This window comes from Lutra lutra, chromosome 4 (genome assembly GCF_902655055.1).
Source record: "Lutra lutra chromosome 4, mLutLut1.2, whole genome shotgun sequence".
In the NCBI taxonomy this organism is placed as follows: domain Eukaryota; kingdom Metazoa; phylum Chordata; class Mammalia; order Carnivora; family Mustelidae; genus Lutra; species Lutra lutra.
The window spans coordinates 96,426,337-96,448,918 of NC_062281.1; the positions used below are offsets into that span (position 1 = coordinate 96,426,337).

Genomic DNA, 22,582 nt, shown 5'->3' on the forward strand with positions numbered 1-22,582 from the left:
CCTTAATGTGTAAACACTTAACAAGAATATATGAATAAATGAAATATAGGAAGCAAAAACCGGCTGAATTGAATGGGCGAATAGAGAAATCCAAAATTACAGTTGAGGACTTCGACACCTTTCTCTCAGGAAGTGATAGAACTACTGGACAGAAATTTAGCAAGCAGAGAGGGAGCCTGAACAACCCCACTAATAACCAATGGGCTCTAACATCAATAGAACATTCTATCCAGTATCATCAGATGACATTTGTACAGCTTCTTTTTAAGTACAAATGGAACATTCACCAAGACAGACCATATTCTGGATCATAAAGTAAACCTTAAACAATTTAAAGGAAGTAAAACATAGGGGTGCCCAGATGACTCAGTCGGTTAAGCATCTGCCTTCAGCTCAGGTCATGATCCCAGGTCCGGGGATTGAGCCCCACATCAGGCTCTTTGCTCAGCGGGGAGCCTGCTTCTCCCTCTGCCACTCCCCCTGCTTGTGCTCTCTTGCTCTCTCTGTCAAATAAATAAATAAAATCTTTAAAAAAAGACCCTGAAATATAGCACACTCTCTGACCATAATAGAAGTAAACTAAATTTCAGTAATGGAAAGAAAAAGAAAATCTCTAAATGTTTGAAAATTAAACTTACTAATGGAAAATATGGTTTTTTCCCATGTGCTTCTATTTTTTTGAATTAAATTCCAGTTAGTGAACAGTGTACTGTTAGTTTCAGGTGTACAATATAGTGATTCAGCACTTACATACAATACCCAGTGCTCATCACAGCAAATGCACTCCTTAATCCCCATCACCTATTTCACCCATCCCCCCAACAACCTCCCCTCTGGCAACCATCAGATTATTCTCTATAGTTAAGAACTTATTTCTTGGTTTACCTCTTTTTTTCTTCCTCCATGTTCCTTTGTTCTGTTTCTTAATATCCACATCATGGTACTTGATGATCATATGGTACTTGTCTTTCTCTGACTGACTTATTTCGCTTAGTTTAATACTCTCCAGATCCAACCACATCATTTCAAATGGCAAGATTTCATTCTTTTTTATGGTTGACTGATATCCCCTTGTATACACACACATTTGTTTAAATTTATTTTTAATTTAAATCAAATTAACATATACTGTATTATTGGTTTCAGACCTAGAGGTCAGTGACTCATCAGTCCTATGGGATACCCAGTGCTCATCACAAAGTGTATGCTCCTAAATGTCCATCACCCAGTTATCCCATCCCCCTACCCCAATCCCCTATAGCAACCCTCAGCTTGCTTCCTACGATTAAGAGTCTCTTATGGGGGCGCCTGGGTGGCTCAGTTGTTAAGCTTCTGCCTTCAGCTCAGGCATGATCTCAGGGTCCTGGGATGGGTCCGAGGACCCATCAGGCTCCCTGCTCAACGGGAAGCCTGCTTCTCCCTCTCCCACGCCCACTCCCCCTGCTTGTGTTCCCTCCCTCACCGTGTGTCTGTCAAATAAATAAATAATATCTTTTTTTTTATTATTTTTCTTTTTATTGACATATATGGAAGAAAAGTATGCATATCATAATTATACAGGTCAATGAAATTTGCAAAAACTGAACAGGCTCTTGTATTCCACACTGAGCTCAAGAAATTGAGCAGGACATGCACCTCCCCTTCTACTCCTTCCTGTCACTCCCACTCCCAGGGGCAAACCACCTTCCTGACTTCCAACACTACTGATGAGTTTTGTCTGTTTCTGAACTTTTTGGAAATGGAATCATAGAGTACACTCTTTGGTGTCTGACTTCATGTGTTTTTTTTTTATTTTTTATTTTTTTTATTTTTATTTTTATTTTATAAACATATATTTTTATCCCCAGGGGTACAGTCCTGTGAATCGCCAGGTTTACACACTTCACAGCACTCACCATAGCACATACGCTCCCCAATATCCATAACCCCACACCCCCTCTCCCAACCCCCTCCCCCCATCAAACCTCAGTTTGTTTTGTGAGATTAAGAGTCACTTATGGTTTGTCTCCCTCCCAATCCCATCTTGTTTCATTTACTCTTCTCCTACCCCCTCAACCCCCCATGTTGCATCTCCTCTCCCTCATATCAGGGAGATCATATGATAGTTGCCTTTCTCCGATTGACTTATTTTGCTAAGCATGATACCCTCTAGTTCCATCCACGTCGTTGCAAATGGCAAGATTTCATTTCTTTTGATGGCTGCATAGTATTCCATTGTGTATATATGCCACCTCTTCTTTATCCATTCGTCTGTTGATGGACATCTAGGTTTTTTCCATAGTTTGGCTATTATAGACATTGCTGCTATAAACATTCGGGTGCACGTGCCCCTTTGGATCCCTACGTTTGTATCTTTAGGGTAAATACCCAGCAGTGCAATTGCTGGGTCATAGGGTAGTTCTATTTTCAACATTTTGAGGAACCTCCATGCTGTTTTCCAGAGTGGTTGCACCAGCTTGCATTCCCAACAACAGTGTAGGAGGGTTCCCCTTTCTCTGCATCCTCGCCAGCATCTGTCATTTCCTGACTTGTTAATTTTAGCCATTCTGACTGGTGTGAGGTGATATCTCATTGTGGTTTTGATGTGTATTTCCCTGATGCCAAGTGATATGGAGCACTTTTTCATGTGTCTGTTGGCCATCTGGATATCTTCCTTGCAGAAATGTCTGTTCATGTCCTCTGCCCATTTCTTGATTGGATTCTTTGTTCTTTGGGTGTTGAGTTTGCTAAGTTCTTTATAGATTTTGGACACTAGCCCTTTATCTGATATGTCATTTGCAAATATCTTCTCCCATTCTGTCAGTTGTCTTTTGGTTTTGTTAACTGTTTCCTTTGCTGTGCAAAAGCTTTTGATCTTGATAAAATCCCAATAGTTCATTTTTGCCCTTGCTTCCCTTGCCTTTGGCGATGTTCCTAGGAAGATGTTGCTGCGGCTGATGTCGAAGAGGTTGCTGCCTGTGTTCTCCTCAAGGATTTTGATGGATTCCTTTCTCACATTGAGGTCCTTCATCCATTTTGAGTCTATTTTTGTGTGTGGTGTGAGGAAATGATCCAATTTCATTTTTCTGCATGTGGCTGTCCAATTTGCCCAACACCATTTACTGAAGAGGCTGTCTTTTTTCCACTGGACATTCATTCCTGCTTTGTCGAAGATGAGTTGACAATAGAGTTGAGGGTCTATTTCTGGGCTCTCTATTCTGTTCCATTGATCTATGTGTCTGTTTTTGTGCCAGTACCATGCTGTCTTGATGATGACAGCTTTGTAATAGAGCTTGAAGTGCGGAATTGTGATGCCACCAACTTTGGCTTTCTTTTTCAATATGCCTTTGGCTATTCGAGGTCTTTTCTGGTTCCATATGAATTTTAGGATTATTTGTTCCATTTCTTTGAAAAAAATGGATGGTACTTTGATAGGGATTGCATTAAATGTGTAGATTGCTTTAGGTAGCATAGACATTTTCACAATATTTATTCTTCCAATCAAGGAGCATGGAACATTTTTCCATTTCTTTGTGTCTTCCTCAATTTCTTTCATGAATACTTTATAGTTTTCTGTGTATAGATTCTTAGTCTCTTTGGTTAGGTTTTTTCCTAGGTGTCTTATAGTTTTGGGTGCAATTGTAAATGGGATTGACTCCTTAATTTCTCTTTCTTCTGTCTTGTTGTTGGTGTAGAGAAATGCAACTGATTTCTGTGCATTGATTTTATATCCTGACACTTTACTGAATTCCTGTACAAGTTCTAGCAGTTTTGGAGTGGAGTCTTTTGGGTTTTCCACATATAGTATCATATCATCTGCGAAGAGTGATAGTTTGACTTCTTCTTTGCCGATTTGGATGCCTTGAATTTCCTTTTGTTGTCTGATTGCTGAGGCTAGGACTTCTAGTACTATGTTGAATAGCAGTGGTGATAACGGACATTCCTGCCGTGTTCCTGACCTTAGCGGAAAAGCTTTCAGTTTTTCTCCATTGAGAATGATATTTGCGGTGGGTTTTTCATAGATGGCTTTGATAATATTGAGGTATGTGCCGTCTATCCCTACACTTTGAAGGGTTTTGATCAGGAAGGGATGCTGTACTTTGTCAAATGCTTTTTCAGCATCTATGGAGAGAATCATATGGTTCTTGTTCTTTCTTTTATTAATGTGTTGTATCACATTGATTGATTTGCGGATGTTGAACCAACCTTGCAGCCCTGGAATAAATCCCACTTGGTCGTGGTGAATAATCCTTTTAATGTACTGTTGAATCCTATTGGCTAGTATTTTGGCGTGAATTTTTGCATCTGTGTTCATCAAGGATATTGGTCTGTAGTTCTCTTTTTTGATGGGATCCTTGTCTGGTTTTGGGATCAAGGTGATGCTGGCCTCATAAAATGAGTTTGGAAGTTTTCCTTCTATTTCTATTTTTTTGGAACAGTTTCAGGAGAATAGGAATTAGTTCTTCTTTAAATGTTTGGTAGAATTCCCCCGGGAAGCCGTCTGGCCCTGGGCTTTTGTTTGTTTGGAGATTTTTGATGACTGTTTCAATCTCCTTACTGGTTATGGGTCTGTTCAGGCTTTCTATTTCTTCCTGGTTCAGTTGTGGTAGTTTATATGTCTCTAAGAATGCATCCATTTCTTCCAGATTGTCAAATTTGTTGGCATAGAGTTGCTCTTAGTATGTTCTTATAATTGTCTTTATTTCTTTGGTGTTCGTTGTGATCTCTCCTCTTTCATTCATGATTTTATTTATTTGGGTCCTCTCTCTTTTCTTTTTGATAAGTCTGGCCAGGGGTTTATCAATCTTATTAATTCTTTCAAAGAACCAGCTCCTAGTTTCGTTGATTTGTTCTATTGTTTTTTTTTTGGTTTCTATTTCATTGATTTCTGCTCTGATCTTTATGATTTCTCTTCTCCTGCTGGGTTTAGGCTTTCTTTCTTGTTCTTTCTCCAGCTCCTTTAGGTGTAGGGTTAGGTTGTGTACCTGAGACCTTTCTTGTTTCTTGAGAAAGGCTTGTACCGCTATATATTTCCTCTCAGGACTGCCTTGTTGTGTCCCACAGATTCAGAACCGTTGTGTTTTCATTATCATTTGTTTCCATGAATTTTTTCAATTCTTCTTTAATTTCCTAGTTGACCCATTCATTCTTTAGAAGGATGCTGTTTAGTCTCCATGTATTTGGGTTCTTTCCAAATTTCCTCTTGTGATTGAGTTCGAGCTTTAGAGCATTGTGCTCTGAAAATATGCAGGGAATGATCCCAATCTTTTGATACCAGTTGAGACTTGATTTAGGACCAAGAATGTGATCTATTCTGGAGAATGTTCCATGTGCACTAGAGAAGAATGTGTATTCTGTTGCTTTGGGATGAAATGTTCTGAATATATCTGTGATGTGTATCTGTTCCAGTGTATCATTTAAGGCCTTTATTTCCTTGTTGATCTTTTACTTGGATGATCTGTCCATTTCAGTGAGGGGAGTGTTAAAATCCCCTACTATTATTGTATTATTGTCGATGTGTTTCTTTGATTTTGTTATTAATTGGTTTATATAGTTGGCTGCTCCCAAGTTAGGGGCATAGATATTTAAAATTGTTAGATCTTCTTGTGGGAAAGATCCTTTGAGTATGATATAGTGTCCTTCCTCATCTCTTATTATAGTCTTTGGCTTAATATCTAATTGATCTGATATAAGGATTGCCACTCCTGCTTTCTTCTGATGTCCATTAGCATGGTAAATTCTTTTCCACCCCCTCACTTTAAACCTGGAGGTGTCTTCGGGTTTAAGATGAGTTTCTTGTAGGCAACATATAGATGGGTTTTGTTTTTTTATCCATTCTGATACCCTGTGTCTTTTGATTGGGGCATTTAGCCCATTAACATTCAGGGCAAGTATGAGAGATATGAATTTAGTGCCATTGTATTGCCTGTGACTGTTATTGTATATTGTCTCTGTTTCTTTCTGATCTACTACTTTTAGGGTCTCTCTTTGCTTAGAGGACCCCTTTCAATATTTCCTGTAGAGCTGGTTTGGTATTTGCAAATTCTTTCAGTTTTTGTTTGTCCTGGAAGCTTTTAATCTCTCCTTCTATTTTCAATGATAGCCTAGCTGGATATAGTATTCTTGGCTGCATGTTTTTCTCATTTAGTACTCTGAATATATCATGCCAGCTCTTTCTGGCCTGCCAGGTCTCTGTGGATAAGTCTGCTGCCAATCTATTATTTTTACCATTGTACATTACAGATTTCTTTTCCTGGGCTGCTTTCAGGATCTTTTCTTTGTCACTGAGACTTGTAAATTCTACTATTAGGTGATGGGGTGTGGACCTATTCTTATTGATTTTGAGGGGGGTTCTCTGAACCTCCTGGGTTTTGATGCTTGTTCCCTTTGCCATATTGGGGAAATTCTCTCCAATAATTCTCTCCAACATACCTTCTGCTCCCCTCTCTGTTTCCTCTTCTTCTGGAATCCCAATTATTCTAATGTTGTTTCGTCTTGTGGTGTCACTTATCTCTCGAATTCTCCCCTCGGGGTCCAGTAGCTGTTTGTCCCTCTTTTGCTCAGCTTCTTTATTCTCTGTCATTTGGTCTTCTATATCGCTAATTCTTTCTTCTGCCTCATTTATCCTAGCAGTGAGAGCCTCCATTTTTGATTGCACCTCATTAATAGCTTTTTTGATTTCAACTTGGTTAGAATTTAGTTCTTTTATTTCTCCAGAAAGGGCTTTTATATCTCCCGAGAGGGTTGCTTTAATATCTTCCATGCCTTTTTCAAGCCCGGCTAGAACCTTGAGAATCGTCATTCTGAACTCTATATCTGACATATTACCAATGTCTGTATTGATTAGGTCCCTAGCCTTTGGTACTGCCTCTTGTTCTTTTTTTTGTGGTGAATTTTTCCCCCTTGTCATTTTGTCCAGATAAGAGTATATGAAGGAGCAAGTAAAATACTAAAAGGGTGGCAACAATCCCAGGAAAATATGCTTTAGCCAAATCAGAAGAGATCCCAAATCGTGAGGGGGGAGAAAGGGGATAAGAAGGGGTTCAGAAAGAAAAAAGAAAAAAAAAAGAAACTATTAAAAAAAGAAAGCCGATAAAGAAAAAATATAAAAAGAGGAAATATATATATATATATATTAGATAAACTATTTAAAAAACGTTAAAAAAGAAAATGGTAAAAGTTAAAAAAATTTAGCAGAAGAAGAGAAAAAAAAATTGAAAAAGAAAAAAAAAATTAAATTAACTGCAAGGCTAAAAAATCATGGGGAGAAAGCCATGAGTTCCGTGCTTTGCTTTCTTCTCCTCTGGAATTCTGCCACACTCCTTGGTAGGTGAACTTGGTCCTGGCTGGGTTTCCAGTTGATCTTCTGGGGGAGGGGCCTGTTGTAGTGATTCTCAAGCGTCTTTGCCCCAGGCGGAGTTGCACCGCCCTTACCCGGGGCCCGGGCTGAGTAATCCGCTCGGGTTTGCTGGGGTTGCTTTCGGGAGCTTTTGTTCTCTGAGCGCTTTCCGTAGAGTTCCGGAAGACGGGAATGAAGATGGCGGCCTCCCGGTCTCTGGCCCGGAGGAGCCGAGAGCCCGGGGCCCCACTCCTCAGTGCGCCCTCAGAGAACAGCGCCCAATGACTCCCGTCACCCTGGCCTCCAGCCACGCTCTGAGCTGACCGAGCCTGCGACCGGTTCAAGGCAACCCCGAGCTGAGAGTCACTCCTCGGCTCTGTCTCTATAGCCGGCTTCCCCGTTCTAATACCGGTAAGCTCTGCGACACTCAGACACCCCCGATCCTTCTGCGACCCTGCAGGACCTGAGGCCGCACTGACCCCGCCCGGGCTTCACCCCAGTTAAGCCTCTGGAGCGATGTCCCTCAGTGGAACAGACTTTTAAAAGTCCTGATTTTGTGCTCCGTTGCTCCGCCGCTCGCCGGGAGCCGGCCCCTCCCCCTGCGGTCTATCTTCCCGTCGCTTTGGATTCACTTCTCCGCCAGTCCTACCTTTCAGATAGTGGTTGATTTTCTGTTTCTAGAATTGCTGTTCTTCTTCTCTTCAATCTCCCGTGGATTTGTAGGTGTTGCAATCTTTAGATAAGCTATTTAGCTGATCTCCCGCTACCCGAAGTAGTCTCAGCCTGCTACTTCTCAGCCATCCCTTGACTCCTCCCCCCCAATAATATATCTTTTAAAAAGAAAGAGTCTCTTACAGTTTGTCTCCCTCTCTGATCTTGTCTTCTTTTATTTTTCCTTCTCTTCCTCTATGATCCTGTTTTGTTTCTTAAATTCCAGAAGATCACAGAATTATCTTTCTCTGATTGACTTATTTCATTTAGCATAATACCCTCTAGTTCCATCCATGTCATTACAAATGACAAGATTTCATTTTTTTGATGGCTGTGTACTTTTCTGTTGATGGACATCTGTTGATGGACATCTGGGCTCTTTCCACAGTTGGGCTATTGTGGACACTGCTGCTATAAACGCTGGTGTGCAGGTACCTCAGATGACTACATTTGTATCTTTGGTGTAAATACCCAATAGTATGATGGCTAGGTCATAGGGTAGCTCTATTTTCAACTTTTTGAGGAACCACCATACTGTTTTCCAGAGTAGCTACACCAGCTTGCATTCTCACCAACAGTGTATCAGGGTTCCCCTTTCTCCACATCCTCACCAACATCTGTCATTTCTTGACTTGTTAATTTTAGCCATTCTGACCAGCATGAGGTGGTATCTCATTGTGGTTTTTGATTTGTATTTCTCTAATGCCAACTGATATTAAGCCTTTTTTCATGTCTGTTGGCAATTTGGATATCTTCGTTGGAGAAATGTCTCTTGAAGTCTTTTGACCATTTCTTGATTGGATTATTTGTTCTTTGAGTATTGAGTCTGGTAAGTTCTTCATAGATTTTGGATACTAGTCCTTTATCCGATATGTCATCTGCAAATATCTTCTCCCATTCCACAGGTTTCCTTTTAGTATTCTTGACTCTTTCCTTTGCTTGATCTTGATGAAGTTCTAATAGTTCATTTTTGCTTTTGTTTCCCCTGCCTTTGGAAAAATTTCTAGCAAGAGGTTGCTATGGCCAAGATCAGAGAGGTTGCTGCCTATGTTCTACGCTAGGATTTTGATAGATTCCTGTCTCACATTTAGGTCTTTCTTCCACTTTGAGTTTATCTTTGTGTATGGTGTCAGACAATGATCCAGTTTCATTCTTCTGCATGTGGCTGTCCAATTTTCCCATCATTTGTTGAAGAGACTCTTTTTTCCACTGGATATTCCATCCTGTTTTGTCAAAGATTAGTTGGTCATAAAGCTGAGGGTCTATTTCTGGGTTCTCTATATTGTTCCACTGATCTATGTGTCTGTTTTTGTACCAGCACCATACTGTGTTGATGATTACAGCTTTTAATAGAGCTTGAAGTCCAGCACTATGATGCCACCAGCTTAGGTTTTCTTTTTCAACATTCAATAGATCTGTTAAGTCCATCTGGTCCAGTATGTCATTGGGTATTCAGGGTCTTTTGTGATTCCATACAATTTTAGGATTATTTGTTCCAACTCTGTGAAAAAAAAGTTAATGGTAGTTTGGTAGGGATTGCACTGAATGTATAGATTGCTTTGCATAGCACAGACATTTTAACAATATTTGTTCTTGAAATCCATAAGCATGGAACTTTTTTCTACCTCTCTGTGTCTTCCTCAATTTCTTTCATGAGAGTTCTATAGTTTTTTGAGTATAGATCCTTTGCCTCTTTGGTTATGTTTATTCCTGGGTACCTTATGCTTTTGGGTGCAATTATAAATGGGATCAATTCCTTAATTTCCATTTCTTCTCATTGTTGGCATATAGAAAGAAATGCAATGGACTTCTGTGCACTGATTTTATATCCTCTCATTTGCTGAATTCCTGTGTGACTTCTAGCAATTTTGGGGTGGAGCCTTTTGGGTTTTCCACATAGAGTATCATGCCATCTGCAAAGAGTGAGACTTTGGCTTTGTTGCTGATTTGGATGCCTTTTATTTCTTTTTCTTGTCTGACTGCAGAGGCTAGGACTTCTAGTACTATTATTGAACAACAGTGGTGACAGTGGGCATCACTGCTGTGTTCCCGACCTTAGGGAAAAGCTCTCAGTTTTTCCCCACTGAGAATGATATTCACTGTGGACTTTTCATAGATGGCTTTTATGATATTGGTATGTTCCCTCTATCTCTACACTGTAAAGTTTTCATCAAGAACAGATGCTGTACTTTATCAAATGCTTTTTCTGCATCTATTGAGAGGACCATATGGTTCCTGCCCTTTTATGTATGTAGTGTATCACACTGATTGATTTGCAGATGATGAACCACCCTTGCAGCCCAGGAATAAATCCCACTTGGTCGTGGTGAGTAATCCTTTTAATGTACTGTTGGATCCTACTGGGTAGTGTCTTGGTGAGAATTTTTGCATTCAAGTTCATCAGGGATATTGGTCTATAATTCTCTTTTTTGGTGGGGTCTTTGTCTGCTTTTGAGATCAAAGTAATGCTGGCCTCAGAAAATGAATTTGGATGATTTCCATCCATTTCTCGTTTTTGAAAGAGCTTCAGAAGAATTTATTAATGTTTGGTAGAATTCCCCTGGGAAGCCATCCAATCCTGGATTCTTGTTTGTTAGGAGATTTTTTTGATTACTGCTTCAATTTCCTTGCTAGTTGTGGGCCTGTTCAGGTTTTCTATTTCTTCTTGTTTCAGTTTCGGTAGTTCATACATCTCTAGGAACGCATCCGTTTCTTCCAGATTACTTAATCTGTTGGCATATATTTGTTCATAATATGTTCTTATAATTGTATTTCTTCAGTGTTGGTTGTGATCTCTCCTCTCAATCATAATTTTATTAATTTGGGTCCTTTCTCTTTTCTTTTTGATAAGTCTGGCCAGGCACTTACCAATCTTATTAATTCTTTCAAAGAACAAGCTCCTAGTTTTGTTGATCTGTCCTACTGTCCTTTTGGTTTCTATTTCATTGATTTCTGTTCTAATCTTAGTAATTCCCTTCTCCTGCTGGGTTTAGACTTTATTTGCTGTTCTTTCTCCAGCTCCTTTAGGTGTAAGGTTAGCTTGTATATTTGAGACCTTTCTTGTTTCCTTAGAAAGGCTTGTGGTGCTATCTACTTCCCACTTAGGACCACCTTTGCTGCATCCCAAAGATTTTCAACATTTGTGTTTACATTTTCATTTGTTTCCATGAATTTTTAAATTCTTCTTTTATTTCCCGGTTGATCCATTCATTCCTTAGTAGGATGCTCTTTAGCCTCCAAGTATTTGAGTTCTTTCTAAATTTCCTCTTGTGACTGAGATCAAGTTTCAAAGCACAGTGGTCTGAAAATATGCAAGGAATAATCCCAATCTTTTAGTACCAGCTGAGACATGATTTGTTGACCCAAGATGTGATCTATTCTGGACAATGTTCCATGAGCACTCGAGAAGAATGTGTATTTTGTTGCTTTTGGACAGAATGCTCTGAATATATCTGTTATATATATCTGTGTAACCTATCTGTTACATAGATATATCTGATATATATAATATATATAAAACAGGCCCTTATTTCCTTGTTGATCTTCTGCTTACATGATCTATCCATTGCAGTGAGGGAGGTGTTAAAGTCCCCTACTATTATTTTGTTACTATCAATTAGTTTACTTTTATTATTAATTGGCTTATATAATTGGCTGCTCCCATGTTAGGGGCATAAATATTTGTAACTGTTATATCTTCTTGTTGGACAGATCCTTCAATTATGATATAGTGTCTGTCCTTCCTCATCTTTTATTAGTCTTTGTCTTAAAATCTAATTTGTCTGATATATGGATTGCTACCCCAGCTTTCTTTTGATGTCGATTAGCATGATAAATGGTTGTCCACCCCCTCACTTTCAATCTGGAGGTGTCTCTGGGTCTAAAATGAGTCTCTTGCAGATAGCATATCAATGGTTTTCCTTTTTTTTTTTTTTTAAGATTTTTATTTATTTGACAGACAGATCACAAGCAGGCAGAGAGGCAGGCAGAGAGAGAGAGAGAGGAGGAGGCAGGCTCCCTGCTGAGCAGAGCCCTATGTGAGGCTCGATCCCAGGACCCCAGCACCATGACCTGAGCCAAAGGCAAAGGCTTTAACCACTGAGCCACCCAGGCACCCAGTTTTCCTTTTTTATTCAATCAGTTACCCTGTGTCTTTTGATTGGAGCATTTAGCCCATTTACATCCAGAGTAACTACTGAAAGATAGGAATTTAGTGCCACTGTACTACCTATAAAGTCACTGTTTCTGTAGATTATGTCTTCCTTTTTGGTCTATGTTACTTTTGGGCTCTCTCTTTGCTTAAAGGATCCCCTTTGATATTTCTTTCAGGGCTGGTTTAGGGACCACAAATTCTTTTAGTTTCTGTTTGTCCTGGAAGCTTTTTATCACTCATTCTATTTTGAATGACATCCTATTAAACATTCTTGGTTGCATATTTTTTCTCATTTAGCACCCTGAGTATATCATGCCATTCCTTTCTGGCCTACCAGATCTCTGTGACAGGTCTGCTACCAGTCTAATGTGTCTACCCTGGTAAGGTATGGACCTCTTATCTCAAGCTGCTTTCAGGATTTTGTCTCTGAGATTTGCAAGTTTCATTACTATGTTGAGGTGTTATCCTCTTTTTATTGATTTTGAAGGGGGTTCACTATGCCTCTCGGACTTGAATGCCTGTTTCCTTCCCCAGATGAGGGAAGTTTTCTGCTCTAATTTGCTCCAATATATTCTCTGCCTCCCTCTCTCTGTCTTTTCTTTCCTGTTCTCCTGGGAAACAATGTATTCTAATATTATTTCGCTTTATGATATCACTTATGTCTCAAATTCTCCCCTTGTGGTCCAGTAGTTGTTCATCCTTCTTGACTTCTTCTCCATCATTTTGTCTTCTATACCTCTAATTCTCTCCTCTACCTCATTTATCCTAGTAGTCAGAGCCTCCATTTTTATTATATCTCATTAATAGCCTTTTTTATTTTGACTTGATTAGATTTTAATTCTTTTATTTCTCCAGAAAGGGATGCGCTAGTGTCTTACATGCTTTCTTCAAGCCCAGCTGGTTTCTTTATAGTCATTATTCTGAATTCTAGTTCTGACATCTTACTTATATCCATACTGATTAGCTCCCTGGCAGTCAGTAGTACTGCCTCTTACTCTTTTTTTTTGAGGTGAGTTTTTCCATCTTGTCATCTGTCCAGAGAGGAACAGATAAAAATAAGAGAATAAAATTCTAAAGGGCATCAACAACCCGAGAGAAATATACACTAAACATATCAGAAAAGACCCGAAAACAAGAAAAAAAAAATTTAAAAGAGAGTGAATATAATCAGCCATGTGAACAGAAAAGAACAATACACTGAATCCTGTGTATATTTCAGTCTGTTTGATAGAAAACTAGATCCCCAAAATTTACAAAGAAAAAAAAACTTATATATGTACAAAAATACAATTAAATACAATGAAAGGACAGAATGTAACTGTAAAAATGAAAATTAAAAGCCAAAAAAAAAAGGACTATAAATAGATGAACAGAACAGAGCAAAACACTATATCCTGAGTATATTCTGGTCTGTTTGGTAGAAGAAATTACATCCCAAAACTGTAAAGAAAGAGAAACATATAAATACAAAAATAAAATTAAATACATTGAAAGGATAGAATGTAACTGTAAAGAGGAAAATTTTAAAAGACTTAAAAAAAGAAGAAGAAAGAAAATATGATCAGACAGGTGACAAGAACAGAGCAATACACTAGATTCTGGGTGTATTTTGGTCTGTTTGTTAGAAGAAACTGCATCCCAAAATTGTAAAGGAAGAAGAAGGGGAAAAAAAAAATATATATATATATATACATATATATATGTAATTAAATACAATGAATAAAAGGATAGAATGTAAATGTCAAGATGAAAATTCTAAAAGGTTAAAAAAGAGTTAATAAAATAAGAAATTGGTTGAAAAAGGAAAGGAAAAAAACTAAAATTGAAAGCTAAAGAATCGTGGGGAAAAAACCATGAATTCTATATAGCATTTTCCCCTAGCATTGGAGTTTTACAGTTCTGTGTGACTAGTGAACTGGGTCTTGGCTTGCTGTTCTTGCTGATCTTCCGGGGGAGGCACCTGTTGCACTGATTCTCAGGTTTCTTTGCCCCAGACAGAACTGCACCACCCTTGCCAGGAGGCCTGGCTAAGGAAGGTCCTCAGGATTGCTCTATGTGGCTTCTGTTCCCTGAAGGCTTTCCGAGCCACTGTAGAGGATGAGAATGAAAATGGCAGCCTCCCAATCACTAGACCCAGAGCTGAAAGTTTAGGCCCCCACTCTTCAGGCACTCTCAGGGAAAAACTATCAATCACTCCCCTATCTTCCTGGACTCCATCTGCACTCTGTGCTCACCCAGCCTGTGACCAAGCATTTCTATCTCAGTCATGCAAGCCCCATTTGCGTCTCCAAACCTTGCTGAATCCTGCAATGTGCGTCTGTGCCGCTCTTCCCAGGGAAGGGAAGGGAAGGGGGTCTCGCCGTGGTTCTGCCACTTGCTGGGCCCTTGCTCTGAAAGCAGTCACCCAACTATGCAGAGGTTCACGGTTTACAAGAGCAAGCTAAAAGACCACTCCTGGGCTCATCTGATTGCAGCCGGCTTCCCCACTTGGACACCTGGCAACTCTGCTGCACTCAGGCAACCCTGATCTTTCTGTGACCCTAGAGATCCTGAGATCACACTGTCCCACCTAGGATTCCACCCTGCTTCACCACCTGACAGCCTTTCAGGTAGGGATGTCCCTCAGTGGAGCAAACTTGCACAAGTTCTGATTTTGCACTCCACTGTTATATCACTTTCCATAGCTGGCTTACAGAGGATCCCTCCCCCTGTGGTTTATCTTCCCGGGTATCACCTCGGATTCACTTGTCTACACCTCCTACCTTGCAGAAAGTGGTCACTTTACTATTTGCAGAATGGCAGCAATTCTTTTCTTAGATCTCTGGTTGAGTTCACAGGTGGTCAGAATGATTTGACAGCTATCTAGCTCAATGTGGGACCAGACAAAACTAAGATCTCCTACTCCTCCACCACCTTGGACTATCTACACCATATCTTCTTCATCCATTCATCAAGTGATGAACATCAGGCTCTTTCCATAATTTGGCTATTGCAAATAATCCTGCTACAAACACTAGGGTGCAAGTATCCCTGTAAATTAGTATTTTTGCATCCTTCATATAGTACCTAGCAGTGCAATTGCTGGGTCATAGGCTATATTTCTATTTTTAACCTTTTGAAGAACCTCCATACTGCTTTCCAAAATGGTCGCACCAGTTTGCATTCATGGTCGCACCAGTTTGCATTCCTGCAAACAGTGCAAGATGATTCCCCGGAGGAAATTTTAAAACATATTGAATTAAATGAAAACTAAAACACTCGTATCAAAATCTTTGGGATATAACTAAAGCAACATCTCACAGTTAATTTATAGCATTAAATGCTTACACTGGAAAAGAGGATCTCAAATCCATACTCTAGGCTTCCACTCAAAGAAGAAAATTCAAGCTAAATCTACCCAAGTCTGTGGAAGAATCAAAATTGTAAAGAGCAAAAATCAAACTGAAAACATAAAGAAAATAGAAAAAAGATCAACAAATAGCTATTTTTCCAAAAGAGACATCTAGATGGCCAGCAGACACATGAAAGGATGCTTAACATCACTCATCATCAGGGAAACACAAAACAAAACCACTATGAGATTATCACCTCACACCTATCATGACTAAAACCAAAGACACAAGAAATAACAAGAGTTGGCAAGGATGTGGAGAAAAAGGAACCCTCAAGTACTGTTAGTGGGAATACAAGCTGGTGCAGCCAACTGTAGAAAACAGTATGAAGGTTCCTCAAAAATTAAAAACAATTACTATATGACCCAGTAATTCTACTACTGGCTATTTACCCAAAGAAAATGAAAACAAATTTGAAAAGACAAATGCACCCCTATGTTTACTGCAACACTGCTGATAATAGCCAAGACAGGGAAGCAATCCAATTATCCACTAACAGATAAGTGGATAAAAAAAGATGTGGTATACATATACAATAAAATATTACTCAGCCATAAAAAAATAAAATCTTGCCATTTACAACAACACGGATGGCTCTTGATATAATGCTAAGCGAAATAAGTCAGCCAGATAAAGACAAACATCATGATTTCACTCCTATGTGGAAATTAAGCAACAGAACAAATGAACATGGGGAGGGAGAAAAAAAAGGTAAACCAAGAAACAAACTCTTAACTATAGAGAATAAACTGACGGTTGACAGATAGGAGGTAAGGTGGGGGTGGGGGTGAAATAGGTGAGCAAGATTAAAGGCACCCTTATCATAATGAGCACTAAATAATGTACAGAATTTCTGTATTGTACACCTGAAACTAGTATAACACTCTACGTTAATATTTCTTGAATAAAAAAAAAAATAAAGTGAACCATGATAAATTATTTAAAAAGATCAATGAAACCAACCTTCTAGCAGGACTGACAAAGAAAAAGAATAAACATGAATTACTACTATTAGGAATTAAAAGGGATTATCACTACAGCTGCCACCAAACAATAAACAGCTACCTTTAGCTCAGGTTGTGTCATGATCCCAGAGTCCTGGGATCAAGTCCCATTGTAGCGCTCCCTGCTCAGTCGGGAGCCTGCTTCTCCCTCTCTCCCCTGCTCGTGTTCCATCTCTCATTATATCTCTCTCAAATAAATAAAATCTTAAAAAAAAAAAACCTCAATGATAGAGAACAATCTGAGGGTTGATGACAGGAAGTGGATGGGGCTAGATGGATGATGGGTATTTAAGGACGGCACTTGTGCTGAGCCGTTGGTGTTTAAGTGATTAATCACTGGATTCTACTCATGAGACTAATATTGCACCGTATGTTAGCTAACCAAATTTAAATAAAAATTTGAAAAAAAAATCATAAAAGAAAGTATATTACTTTCTAGAGCATACTTCTATACTGTATTTTCCCAAAAACCCACATATAAGTGGACTTACACAGTTCAAAGCCATATAAATACAGATAAACTGATTGGTCCTTACTGTTGGAGAAACTGAATTTGCAGTTTAAGAACCTCCCCCCCAAAAAAAAAATCTCCAGATGCCAATGGCTTCACTGGTGAATTTTACCAATACTAAAGCAGAAAATAAAATCAATGTTAAAACAATCTCTTCCAGAAGTATGAAGAGCAGAGAACACTTCCAAATTCACTTTATGAAGCCAATATTACCCTGATACCAAAACAAAACAAAGATAATGCAAGAAAAATATAGAATATGAATGCAAAATATAAACACAAAAATCCTTGACAAAATATTTTAAGTCATAACCCAGTTAAGTTGAAAATAGCAAAAAGAATTTATACACACACGTACATAAAGTCACATACATAGACACACATACAGAAAATAAAAGCATACCTCAAAAAGCACTGCAAAGTTAATAACACTCTTTTCCAAATCAAAATTCTTTCTTTTAAATATGAAAAGACCTATCCATAATAAAACTTTTTATTCTCCAGAATGTCTAAGTAAAAAGAATTCATTCCATGAATCACTGTTGGAACAATTAATACCAGTGCTAATTTACACCCAGCAACATTTCCTTCCTCTCACTCACTAGCTTCAAGAGTTTGCCTTAACTGGGTAAAACCAAAGGAATATACATCACCCTTCTGGGAATAGCATTTGGTTCAAGAATGGGCACATAAAAAACAATGAGTCTTTCTATGAAGTTTCTAAGAAACTCAAGTGTTCCCCCTTTTCTACGTGTTCTCTTTTCTACAGATGTGGTAATATGAACATATAAAGCTTCGAGCTGAGGCAGCCATCCTGCTAAGAAGCCAATCTGAAGATATCAACACACACAGGAAAACAGAGGAAAGACACAAAGAAAAAGCTCAGCTGGACTCCAATCTATGCTAGAACTTCACTGAGCTGATTAAATTTCTTTTACTTTAAACCATTTTGGAATGGGCTTTCCGTTATCTGCACATCAAGAATCATATAATGCCAAGGCTATTAGAAGGCAGAGGAACACTGATTTCAATTACCATATAAAAGAATTTTTTTCATAATTAAAGGTAATAAAATGAAAAAGGATACATTTTAAGTTATTTTCCATATAAACTCAAATACTGCAAGTTTCAATACTCGCCTCTATGTTCCTATATGTCCAATACCAGTCTATACATTCTGTAATAGAGAGGCCAGACTTTTAAAGTTCCTTTCAACTCTAAAATTTGGATTCTGTGAAGGCAAACTGAATTTGGGATGTCAAATGAGACACTCTGAACATTACCCTTTGGTTAGACTTCTTCTATTTAAACAACGAGAAAGTTAAAAAATATATATATATATATTTTTTTTTAAACTTCCAAATCATACTCCTAGCAAGAATATGAGATTTAAAAAAAAAAAAAACCAGAATACATGGAAAACAAAGTCCTGAACTTTGTTTATTAATCCTTTAATAAACTGTGTATCTAAAAATAGAAAACAAAAACAATAAAGGATCCACCCCAACTTTGCTTATTTGGTGGGAAAAAATTGTAACCACTCAAAAATTTTAATAAAAGACACAAGCACCTAATTTTGATTACTGAAAATTCTATAGGTTGCATTTTCACTTTTTCTACCATTTCATTAGAACTTTCTTCTTATGGTGGGTTTTTTTTCCCTGTGTTCTGCTATTTATGTTTTTCTGTCTTTAGAGTCTACTGAAACAGTGTGGAATGGTGATTAGAAAAAGGGATCATGGCACTAAACTGCTGGGATTCAAATCTTGCCTCCATTATTTACTAACTGGGTGACACTGGGCAAGTTAGTTAACCGTAAGTGTGCTTCAATTTCCTTATCTGTAAAATGGAAACAGTAACCACAGCGCCTGCCTCTTAGGGTTGTTTTGAATGCAAAATAAATTCATTCACATAAATCTCTAAAACCAGCCCTCAGTATATAGTACACTTATTACTCTGTTTGGGCAGCCATAATGAAATATATAGACTAGGAGGCTTAAACAAGAGAAATTTATTTTCTCATAGTTCTAGAGGCTGTAAAAGTCCAAATAAAGGTTCTGGATTTCGGTGAAGGCTTGTAGACATCCATATTCCTACTATGTCATCATATGACCTTTCCTTGGTGCATGTGCATGGGGAGAGTGAGCTCTGGTGCTTCCTCTTCTTAAGGGCTCCTGCCCTATTGATCAGATTACGGCCCCACACTTATGACCTCATTTAACTTTATTAACTCCTAAAGGCTCCACCTCCATATATACGGACTTAGGGGTTAGAGCTTCAACATATCAATGTATAGGGGACACAATTTAGTCCACAGCAATATGAACTATATAAATACTATTGAGTTTTCTATTAATGTGCATATGACTATTGTTCTAAAGGAAAATAAATAGTCTTATTTACTAACCAAATTATAGAATCCCTAAAGTTACTGATCTCTTGCCAGACTGGTAGCAAGGAAAATAAAACTTTTTATTGAAATCTGTTTAAACTGTGCTCTCTGTCAAATAAATTAAATCTTTTTAAAAAAAAATGTGTTTAATCGCTTTCATTTACATGGCAATCCCTCGGAAATGGAGGACCACTGGCAAAACCTTGCCTCTGTACCTAGTTAACTCAGATTGAAAGGGCTCATTTTGTAAAGCCTCCCTTTCCAACTCTAACTTCCTTTAACTTTTAGGATCTTACAGACAACTCTCAGTTTACCCACTAAATCAGCCTAAGTGCTCTATAACCAACCAGCCAGCAAGAAATCACCTGACAATTATTTGAACTTGCCATGCCCCAGTCACTTACCAACCTAACCAAAGAGTGATCCACAAAGTTTACATTTGAAGAAGTCTGACAAAATTACCACAAATCAAAACCACCTTTCATAAAATATATATATTTTTTAAAAGAAAAAAACATTAAGTCAAAACCGCTCCATTAGGATTTTAATAAAATGTTCAGTTAAGAAAGAAATACCCCTTTTGCTCGTTAAAAGACTTATATTGATTTAAAAGAAATGGAATTTTTTGTTACCTGAAAACTCATTTATATTCTGAATTTAGATTCAGCAAACAATCCTTCCTTAGACAGTCATTGCTATGATGATTAAATGACATAATATATGTTATTTACCTACTACCTTGCCTAGGACCCGTATCTCTTTGATAATTTTTAATACAGTAGATGTTCTGAGAAATAAGGTTTAAGAAAATGAGTAGAAAATTAACACCCAACCTTTATTTTCAGTACACAGTTATACTCCAATCCTTTAAAAGGACTCACAGTTTACCACTGAATATAAAGAAATACTTACTTGAAGAGAGGATCTAATTTTAATTAACCATTAAATATAATGTCTTTTCCTGCACTAATGTCTCACAATGGGGCATCCACAAAGCAATGAGGACTGCTGCTTTCTTTTGCATCCCCTCCTCCTCTATGAGGAGTATCAGAACTGTGTTGAAGAAAAATTACAAATAGGTACCAAACTTCCCTGATACTAAAAAAAGAAATGGCAGAAAAAGCTGCAAAATACTCAAATAAATGAATGGCATCTATATATATATAGATATAGATATATATATCTATATCTATATATATATATAAAATCTACCACATCATCTGTATATTCCAAAGTAACGATCACTAAATCTTGACTGAAACTTACAAAAAAAAAAAGTACATGTTATGTACTTATTATAATTCAAATTATTGTTACATAGAAATATTCGGGTTTTATAAAGTACTTAAAAAGTTAGATTCTATTTTAAAGATGGAGATAGAAAATGGATATAGTAGTGGATGTATAATTAGAAGAAGTAAACTTACCAAATATATTAGTGGAGTGTCCTTTCCGTGCAATAGGTCTGAGTTCATTATGCCCCCATCCATATATCCTATAATTATCCCAGGCATGTTTCATCATCTGAGAAAGGAAAAATTATAATCCAGCAATTTACATTACTCACAGACTGTTATTTCATCTATCTAGATCATCTATCACTATAGCCTTACCTATTCTCCTGTATCTCCTACATTAGGATATTATTCTATTACCATTTGTACCAGTGTGACAACACACATAACCATGTTTAACCTCAGTCTACACAACAGAAAAAAACAAACAAACAAACAAACTTGGCCTGCAGGCTGTATTTTGCCAACCCCTGACCTAAACAAAGTGACTAGGTGTGATTCAAGTAGCAGCAATCAAGTCCCTTTATGCATAAAGGAAGGGGACTCTCTCGATTTGTAATCTCAAGGTGTACATAATATATCATCGTGGAGCCGATGGAGGCTAACATTCACCCAACATGGAGAAACTAAACAACAAAAGGACAGAGGTGCCTATTTTTTTTTCTTTTTTTTTTTTTAATTTTATTTTTTTATAAACATATATTTTTATCCCCAGGGGTACAGGTCTGCGAATCACCAGGTTTACACACTTCACAGCACTCATCATAGCACATACCCTCCCCAATATCCATAACCCCACCCCCCCTCCCAAACCCCCTCCCCCCATCAACCCTCAGTTTGTTTTGTGAGATTAAGAGTCACTTATGGTTTGTCTCCCTCCCAATCCCATCTTGTTTCATTTACTCTTCTCCTACCCCTTAACCCCCCTTGTTGCATCTCCTCTCCCTCATATCAGGGAGATCATATGATAGTTGTCTTTCTCCGATTGACTTATTTCGCTAAGCATGATACCCTCTAGTTCCATCCATGTCGTCGCAAATGGCAAGATTTCATTTCTTTTGATGGCTGCGTAGTATTCCACTGTGTGCCATCTAAGATGTGGACTTAGCCAAGCCAAGCTTGAAGCCCTCGTTTAGAGCCACTAAGCTAATAAATTTTTTTTTTATCAACTAGCTTGAACTGCACTTCTCACAACCCAAGGTGCTCCAAGCTATGCAACAGCAGAGTATTTAATTATATAACAGTTTTTAACAGTGGACTGTGGTATATCAAAAATCTATTCAATTATCAGTATACTATTCATTAAAATATTCCTCAACTTGTTTTTTTGCAGCTTGCATTATTCAGAAAACAAACCGGACAAAGACATTACAAGGAAACTGAAAACCAGTATCTCTCAAAACACAGATTCAAAATTCCCTAACGAGGGATGCCTGAGTGACTCAATAGGTGAAGGGTGTCCCTTCAGCTCAGGTCATGATCCTAGCGTCCTGTGATCAACTCCCCCATCAGGCTCCTTGCTCAGCGGACAGCTTGCTTCTCTCTATGCGGGCTGCTCCCCTGCTTGTGTGTTCTTGCACACGCTCTCCCTCTCTCTCTTTCTCTCTCTCTCTCTCTCCCTGGCAAATAAATAAATAAAATCTTTAAAAAACAAAACAAAACACAAAATTCCTTAACGAAAATCAGCAATAGAGAGAGGATACTGCATAATGATCAAGAACAGTTTAACCTACAAATAGAAGACTGATTTAACATTCAAACATCAATTAATATAATTCAGAATAATATAAAAGGAAAAACATCAAT

The 22,582-nt window shown here is 38.1% G+C and overlaps 1 protein-coding gene across 1 annotated transcript in view; it reads right to left on the minus strand.

The window, feature by feature from the left end:
• The window catches only part of MAN1A2 (mannosidase alpha class 1A member 2), a 204,382-nt gene that overhangs the window by 124,665 nt on the left and 57,135 nt on the right, over positions 1–22,582 (minus strand). Inside the window, 1 exon segment of the mRNA XM_047724606.1 lies at positions 20,909–21,005. Coding sequence (XP_047580562.1) covers positions 20,909–21,005 — 97 coding nt within the window.